This window comes from Crassostrea angulata, chromosome 3, assembly GCF_025612915.1.
Source record: "Crassostrea angulata isolate pt1a10 chromosome 3, ASM2561291v2, whole genome shotgun sequence".
In the NCBI taxonomy this organism is placed as follows: domain Eukaryota; kingdom Metazoa; phylum Mollusca; class Bivalvia; order Ostreida; family Ostreidae; genus Magallana; species Magallana angulata.
This window is the reverse complement of record NC_069113.1, coordinates 42782733-42791957: the sequence shown is the minus strand read 5'-3', so window position 1 is coordinate 42791957 and position 9225 is coordinate 42782733. Positions and strand designations below refer to the sequence as shown.

General features: G+C 35.8%; 1 protein-coding gene across 2 annotated transcripts; it reads right to left on the bottom strand.

Annotated features, from left to right (window-relative positions):
* Positions 1–2786: 2786 nt before the first annotated feature.
* On the bottom strand, positions 2787–6718 carry LOC128177208 (heat shock protein HSP 90-alpha-like). 2 transcript variants are annotated; one of them, XM_052843824.1, is made up of 8 exons: positions 6487–6718; positions 5302–5815; positions 4742–5181; positions 4267–4623; positions 3939–4143; positions 3607–3818; positions 3183–3516; positions 2787–3071 (listed from the first exon to the last, which is right to left on the bottom strand). In XM_052843824.1, exons 2-8 carry the CDS (start codon positions 5813–5815, stop codon positions 2965–2967), a joined length of 2169 nt encoding a protein of 722 aa, XP_052699784.1. In that variant the 5' UTR covers positions 6487–6718; the 3' UTR covers positions 2787–2964. The 2 variants fall into 2 exon arrangements, with proteins under 2 accessions (XP_052699784.1, XP_052699783.1); XM_052843823.1 differs by lacking the exon at positions 6487–6718 and having other exon boundaries at positions 5302–5851.
* Positions 6719–9225: the final 2507 nt, after the last annotated feature.

Genomic DNA, 9225 nt, shown 5'->3' with positions numbered 1-9225 from the left:
GCAGATTTTAAATTGTTCAAACCCTATACCGGGGCCCCAAGAGGAATTCAAAGTTAAATATAGAAAATGTTTAAAAATCTTCTTCCCAAAAACTGCAACGTTACAGTTTGTGAGATTTTAATATGCAAGCATCCTGTGATAGTGATCAAAGATTCTAAATTGTTAAAATTGTGACCCTGGACCAATACTAGGGATCCTGAAGGGGTTCAAAGTTTGACAGGGAAAATGCGCTACAATTTGTGAGATGACATTGCAGAAAAATACATAATCGCGCGGGGTATTTAAGCAATTCGCTATACCTTCATAACCCGCATTCATGAATCACCGAAGAATTTATATTTACATCTTTCTTTTAAGAAATAATTAATTGATCGTAAAGAGTAAGTAAAATTAACTTATTCATTGTTTTAAAATATACATCAGTACATTAATAAAAGAAGTAACTAATTGCGCAGTCCGTAATTTTTCTTAGGTTGATGATGGTTTCGACCATGCCATCGATAAACGGGTTGTATAGATTTAAGTCCTGTTAATTTCTACAGTTATGAATATTTCTTTTGTAATTTATGCGGGATATAAGGGTAGCTACTTTGCAGTGAAATACATAACCCGCGTCATTCAATGGCTGGCACTGTAGCTCCCAGGTCGCCCATCCGAATTTTTTCAGACCAGGAGATACAGATAAGCGAGATACAGAGCTCACAATTCTTTGTTCGTCATGTTTTTTTTTTTTTTTTTTTTTTGTTTACATTTTAAACTTCCAGATTTAAACTAAAAATAAATGAACTCTTTATTTGTGTTCAAAATGAATTAGCAGACAGGAAAATCAGCTTAGAAAGATCAAGTCGTCCATCCGAATTTTTCAGACCGGGAGCAACAGGCCAGAAGCTAGGACGTCATAATCATGCACTTAGTTTTTCTCAAATGTAATACCTTACGTGTACGGAAGCGCAGAAGATGATTTTCTAAGTTTTAACACATTTTCATAATATAGCTATATTGTCCCCAACCTAGGACCTGGACCGCTGACCCAGAGGTCATGCATTTCACAATATAGGTAGAGGGATTTACGAACATCATAACCATGCATTCATTTTTTTTCTAAAATCATGGGAGTAAAGACTTTCTCTGACTATACATGTTCACTGCCGGTGTATGGCCATATTGACCCCTTAGGATCTAACCCCTTAGCTCATTTAAGGGAAATGAATTTTACAATTTTGGTAGAGGGCTTCGTAACCATGCATTTAGTTTTCCCCACATGTAGGAATAGAGAAGAATTTTAAAAATCTGGCCTTTTTTTGGATATTCGGACCTAGCTATGAGGCCCTGAGGGTCATAAATTTCGCGATTTAGATTCCTCTTATCCTAACGATGTTTCAATCAAAATTTGTACCAACTAGGCTTATTAGTTTTCAAAAAAAAGTTAAAACTGTAAAATTGTTAATGCACGACGGACGGACATGAAGAGGACGAAGACCAATTGCAATAGGTGAGGCTAAATCTACACTTATTATCATAATGGTAAATCAATGTTTGTTATCAATAAATGTTTTATAGAATTCAATGACGATGATATCCGCATCTTTACGCGCATTATGTTAACTCAATCAAGAGATTTAAGAAAGTTAAACTTGAACTGAAATGTTTTCTCTGATGGTTCATACGGACTGCCATGTAGCGATATTTCAAATCGAGATATTCTGCATCTTCGCTAGCAAAGGGTTTCCGATACACTACGATTATGAGGAGCGTAGTGTATCGGAAATCCTTGGCTAGCGTAGATGGATATTCCGCAATAAAAGCGTTGAAAAATTGAAGTTATTTTCCATGAGCTAGCCTGAACATTTCCGTATGCCTGGCATGTTAAAGCCAGCAAATATCCATGGTCAACAATCCTGATGACCGTATTAAAAATATTTACATCTACCGAGTATATTCCCTCTACTTCTTACGGAAAATTGTTAGATCTAATCCATAGCTCTATTGAAACATCCAAACTGAAATCTACACGCTCCGTTTATCAACTACAGCGACCCAAGAAAATTCACGGGCTGCAATAACTCAAATTCCCATAGGAATGGATTTGGCGGTTTCTTTTAGCTACATATGTGACGTACTGATTTGCATTAACAGTACAACTTGTCAAAAAAGTGGACTTTTAATTTTAAAAACAAGTGTCAAAATTGAATTATCATTTGAAGAAAAGAATTGAAATTGTTTGATGTACACCCTTTCCAAAACTGAGAAATTCCCTACTTTTACTTTCATTTTCAGAGTTTTTCAATATAGACGCATTTGCCGGAAAACGAATCTGACTTCAAACCGCGAAATTTTAACAGGAAAGAGACAATTTGATGAGCTTTCATTCAAGAGGTCCCTCGTTGCTGAACGAAAATTAGGGCCGGAGCTATGAACCCTAACGTTAACATTACCGCCTATGGAAAATGCATTAGTGGACTGTACCCATGTGGGTTATGAATATAGCGATCATAGCAGAATTTTTTTTTTTAATTCTGAAATGCCACCACCTTCACGCATCACCAAAGAGGGCATTCTATTGTTAAATACTTGCCAATGTAACTAATTATCTGGATTATCACCTTAAAATATATTTCGTGAATTTTAAGGTTTGCACATTTCATTCGTTTAATAAGGTGTTTACAGTTTTTTTTCTTGAAACAGCAAATTATTTTCTTAACAGTGATTTATCATTACAGGTGAATAATCAATGGGGAGAAACCCCTCTCAATCTTGACCCCAAATGCAACATTTAAACAATGAAATCCATAATTAGTTTTATTTCACATATCCAAAAATTTACAAACGACGAGTTACCGGTAATAACACATGTAACGAAACAAAAATGAAATAATGGATTGACATGTTTACAGTGAACAAGAAATGTATCTTTTGCTTTCAACATTTTTGAGACTTGCAGTCTTAAAAGTTTGTTCTATACACTCAATCAACTTCTTCCATTCGGGATGCATCATCCTCGTCTCCCTCCAGAGGTGGCATGTCTTCTGTGACGGGTTCTTGCGTTTCTGGGGTCTCATCCTCATCAATTCCTGCAAGGAAACAAGACACAATTCATTAACTTCTTTCTTTGATGCTACAACTTATTAAAATATGAAATTCAAGATCACAGAAACAAGGAGCCTGAAATTTAATGTGCTTACCGAGACCAAGCTTGATCATTCTGTGGATTCGGCTGGCGTGTGTTCCTGGCTCCTCCAGACTGAAGCCTGAGGCAAGAAGTGATGTTTCAAACAGTAACATGACCAAGTCTTTCACTGATTTGTCATTTTTGTCTGCCTCAGCCTTATCCTTTAATGACTTGATGATGGAGTGATCTGGGTTAATCTCGAGATGTTTCTTGGCTGCCATATATCCCATGGTGCTCGAGTCACGGAGTGCTTGTGCTTTCATGATTCTTTCCATGTTTGCTGACCAACCATACTGGCTCGTTACGATACAGCAAGGAGATGTCACCAGACGGTTAGATACCACTACCTGTAACAAGACAGAGAAAATTACATACAAACTGACAAGGTTAGAAGTAATCATACAAAAATACAAGGTGGCTTTTTAAGTTATTCCTACCTTTTCAACTTTCTTGTCAAGGATATCCTTCATGACTTTGCACAATCCCTCGTACTCTGCCTTCTGTTCCTCGAATCTCTTCTTCTCCTCCTCATCCTCGGGAAGTTCCAATCCTTCCTTGGTTACATTCACCAATGGTTTACCATCATACTCTTTCAACTGTTGTACAGCGTACTCATCAATGGGATCAACCATGTAAATTACTTCCATTCCTGAAATCATTCAAAGGGCAACATGTAAAGTAAAGTTAATACAAGTAGTTATTTTTTAACAATACAATTTTATCAAGACCAAAAATAAGGCAAAATTACATGACAAAATGTTATTCTTACCCCTCTTTTTCACGCGTTCCACAAAAGCGGACGACTGAACCACTTCCTTGCTCTCTCCTGTGATGTAGTAGATGGATTTCTGATTTTCCTTCATTCTGGAAACATAGTCTTTGAGTGATGTCATTTCATCTCCAGACTGTGAAGAGTAGTACCTCAGGAAATCTGCAAGCTTCTTTCTGTTTGTTGAATCCTCATGGATACCGAGCTAAAATAAGCAATATCATCAGATATTTTTTAATAATGCATTCAAATTATTAAAGCATTCAATGTCAGTTAAAAGATTTGAAACATTAAAATTTGTATTAAATAACATTACTCTTCAAATTACCTTAAGATTTTTAGCAAACTGTTCATAGAATTTCTTGTAGTTGTCTTTGTCTTCTGTCAGGTCTTCGATCAATTCGATACACTTCTTCACAAGATTTTTTCTGATCACTTTAAGAATTTTGCTTTGCTGGAGCATTTCTCTTGAAATGTTCAGAGGCAAATCCTCAGAGTCAACCACACCCCGTGCAAAGTTAAGATACTCGGGAATCAGTTCTTCACAATTGTCCATGATAAATACTCTGCGTACATACAACTTGATGTTGTTCTTTTTCTTCTTGTTCTCAAACAAGTCAAACGGAGCCCTCCTTGGGATGAACAGAAGAGCTCTGAATTCCAACTGTCCTTCCACTGAGAAATGCTAGAAGAATAAACAGACAATGTTTTTATTTCATTGGTTTTAAATTCATTGTTGCATATAAAGCTAACGACATCAGGCAATTATCAAAGTTGATATAATATAAATTTCAACTTTTTACCTTCACAGCCAAATGGTCTTCCCAGTCATTGGTCAGTGACTTGTAGAACTCGCCATACTCCTCCTGTGTGATGTCATCAGGGTTTCTTGTCCAGATAGGCTTTGTCTTGTTCAGTTCCTCATCCTCTGTGTACTTCTCCTTGATCTTCTTTTTCTTTTTGTCCTTGCTTTTGCTATCATCTTCCTCGTCTTCATCAAGATCTTCCACCTTGGGTTTATCTTCTTCCTTCTCCTCTGCCTTATCTTCCTCCTTCTTCTCCTCTTCCTCTTCATCATCTGACACTTCCTTGTCACGTTCCTTCTCCACCAGGAGCTTGATGGGATAGCCGATGAACTGACTGTGCTTCTTCACTACTTCCTTGATCCTCCTCTCTTCCAGATACTCTGTTTGGTCTTCCTTCAAGAACAGTGTGATCTTTGTTCCACGGCCAATGGTGTTCTCTAGAGAAAAATAAAATATCAGTTGTTAGACACTGAATTTCATTCAGTTTACAAAATTGTATTTAAATCTTTTAAATCTAATAGCGACTCTTTTAAATCAAAGATAACAAAGAATTCTACCTGAACAAGTTCTGACAGTGAATGAGCCTCCTGCAGAAGATTCCCAGATGTACTGCTCATCATCATTGTGTTTTGTCTCCACAACAACTCTGTCTGCAACCAAGTAGGCGGAGTAGAAACCCACACCAAACTGTCCAATCATGGAAATGTCAGCTCCAGCCTGCAGAGCTTCCATAAAAGCTTTGGTTCCAGATTTGGCAATGGTTCCAAGGTTGTTAACAAGATCAGCCTTCGTCATTCCAATGCCAGTGTCCATGATGGTGAGGGTCTTGCTCTCCTTGTCTGGGACGATGCGTATTTCAAGATCTTTCCCAGAGTCCAACTTTGAAGGATCTGTGAGACTTTCATAACGGATTTTGTCAAGAGCATCAGAGGCATTGGAAATCAATTCTCTCAAGAAGATTTCTTTGTTTGAATAAAATGTGTTGATGATCAAGCTCATCAACTGAGCAATCTCAGCCTGAAAGGCAAAGGTTTCAACTTCACCTTCCTCCATGTGATCGGGTTCAGGCATCTGCAAAGAAAGATTGGTCATTTACTTCCTAAATGACAGAGTTTCAATTAAAACCATGTTTTATTCACATTACAATTATGAAAGTAACTTTAATGTTATTAAGAGTTTTATTCCCAACTTCCCATCGCCCAACATGAAAAATTCAATATCGTTGAACAATGGGCACACATTTATTTATCGAGTTGATAACAATATATTTATATATAGGATGAATCAGGGGCGCGTCATTTTTAGATTTTCTAGAACATTCCAATTAACGTAGCCTAGAGTACAATAGTACCCGGACTTCGATTCTCACTATAAAATACACATCTATTCACAACGTCGCCTTTGGTATCCACGTGCGTTTTGTTATCAAGCTAATTTCATGCGCTGGGTAAATAAAATTAAAATGGTTTAATCCTACTTATTACTAATCTATTGCAACTTTAGAGTACTAAAGAGGAAAAAATGTAATTTTAACGCATCTCTTCTTAGATTGCTAAAGAAAAATTAATAACCGGACTCGTGTTCATACACGCCTATAACGCACATGGCCTACACATGTATCTAGCCGGTATCCGCATCGAGAAATTTTTTTAACTAATAAAACATTATCCCATCTTAAAAGTCAATTACACCGATTAATTACCCATTTAAACTAGTATAACTTCCGATATCTCATGACTTACCTTTAGATTATGTGCTTATGAGGAAACTTGCAAGACAAGACACAAGCGTCTGCACCGGCGAAACTCACGTTGTGAACTGAGGGTTGTTTACAGCGCTGTAATATAGGATGCAAAAAATATTTTAATGGGTTTTCAATTCATTTACGATATACCCTCTCTCAAAATATTAAAACTAAACACAGAGTAGCGTTGTATTTACGTTGTCTTTAATGGAACGTTTATAAACCTTTGAAACATATGGGTCTCTTTTGACGAGATGCGTAGTGACTACCGTTCATATATGTAGTTCGGCTCAATCGAGAAGATTCGAGCGGAAATAACGTCATATTCTAGAAAACACCGCGGAAGTTGTAAAACATAATGTATAATTTGCCGCGACTTGTCAAATAGTTGTTAAAAAGAAAGTTCACTTTTTGTAGGAGTTACGACGTACGAGTATTAATTTATGGTCTAATGTAGGCAGAATTAAAAGATCACATAGATATTATTTTATATAGTTAAAATAATTTCCACTCAGATTATTATTTTCAATAAATTAATGAATTAATATTTCATATCAATACATAATTAAATACATATTTTTTTTGTAGCCTTGCTATCAGCTCAACACTATATACTGTATATAACTATATATACGAAGACACTACATTGACTATAATAAGTATTTTATTCAAGTATATATGAGAATACATGAATCGGATAAAAATTAAGCAGGCACAATGCCTATATATATATGTCCTCTCCTATAGTGAAGGTATAGTATTTAAATATAGTTTTACACATTATTATTGTTATCCATTGCATTTTTGTAAATTAAATAGGTTAATAATATAAATAGCATTGGAATGACTTGAAAAGTATAGATATAAAATCTAGATTAACACTAAATTCCAACCAATTTTCAACAATACTGTACAACATTTAAAAAAAAACTGTTTATACAAACATAAAATTGCAAATCCGTCAATTTGATAAATACGATGCCATATAATACATGCATAGATAAATTCGAAAACGAACATGTATATACAAACCTTACAGGTTGATCACATTCCGTACGCTGGATTATTCGGGAAGATTCGAGCGAAATCATGCGTACTTAATATGCTTTTAAAATTACTGCATGGCTCTATTTATAAATATATAGCAGGTTCGTTTCATTTCTTCTCAGGAAAATAGGTACGGTGAAAATGTGAAATATTATTCAATGTTAAAATTTGACTTGATTTTTCCCACTTCCCCTCCTTTTGTAGAGTTATATCTTGCTGAATTCAGTACTTCCGTCACTCGAAATGATAATAATAATATACCTGTTTCGTAGTTCAAAATCTTTATTTTTGTCATAACTCATAATTGCTGGGAAAATTCGACAAAGGATTTAGCTAAATATCTACAAATATTTATCCTCATCTGATTGTAATGAAGCCGGTTAATTAGTTTTGAATCTGTTTTTACAAGAAATCAGCCTATTTAATAAAATATATACGTTATTGTTTATTTCATGCTTCAGATTGCTCTATAGACAGTATCTTACTTCATTTCATTTAATCTTTAAAAAATCAAAATTAAACACCTACAACTAGCGTAATTTTAAGTATATATATGAATATATCATTAAAAATTCTATTGTTGTTAATTTCCTCAGTTATTTTCACTTGAATTTTTGTTTTACATGTTCCAAAAGGGGGGGAGGGCAATTCCATTCAGTTATTTGTGCTGATTTAAGAACATTTTTTGCTGCGAAAAAATGTGCCACCCATGTAGTTACTATACACCTACATGTGTGATTAGACAACAGCTCTAAACATACTTTTAGATTTACAGCTAGACTTACTACGTGATATAGTGTTGACAGTTTGTTGGGTATAACCGTGATATATATACATGCATTTAATTATCGACTTTTACTTTGTTTTACTCGGAATTGTTGGGATTGTCGTGTCTTGGCAGCTGGTGACCACCCGCTGATATATATCTATATATAAATAGTAGACTCACAGCACCCTATCTTCCGAGTCCCGGGACTGCCTTACTCCCACCTCTTTTTCATCTGTCATATATTAATCTGCTTTACAAATATGCCTCGTTTACATGCATATTGCATATCCCATACCACCCCCTATTGAGTTTAAGCCACGGTTAATTCAGATAATTATGCCGGTTGGTATAATTACAATGGTTGAGTGACATTCTACCATGTCCTATGCATCTTTTTTTCTCTCCATTTTACATGAATTTATCCCAAACGACTGTAATAAAGAGTCTGGGAAGTCATAGCGCTTATAAGTTTACATGTATATGTATATATGTATATATAACGTGCGTTTAACCTTTTTCACCAGTCAGGAGCGCTATGATGAGGCACGTAGCATTGTTTTTGAAAGTGGGGGGGGAGGGGGGGGGGGAGACTCATCCAAAAAATCTTGACTAGCAAAAAAAAAAAAAAGGAAATAAAGACTTTCCCAAAATCTTCGAAATCCTAATCCGTGAAGGGGGGGGGGGGGTTGCGTAGTATATAACTTCAATTTCAATCCTCATTTTCTTATTACTTCAATTTCAATCCTCATTTCCTTATTTTCATATTAATTTTTCCTATGCTCCCAAAAAAGTGGGGGGGGGGGGGGGGGGGGGGGGACTCCATCATTCAATCTTTTATATGTAAATTTTAAAAAATTTAGTTGCTGCGAGAAAAAGTGGGGGGGGGGGGCTCCCCCCCCCCATGATGCTACGTGCCTGATG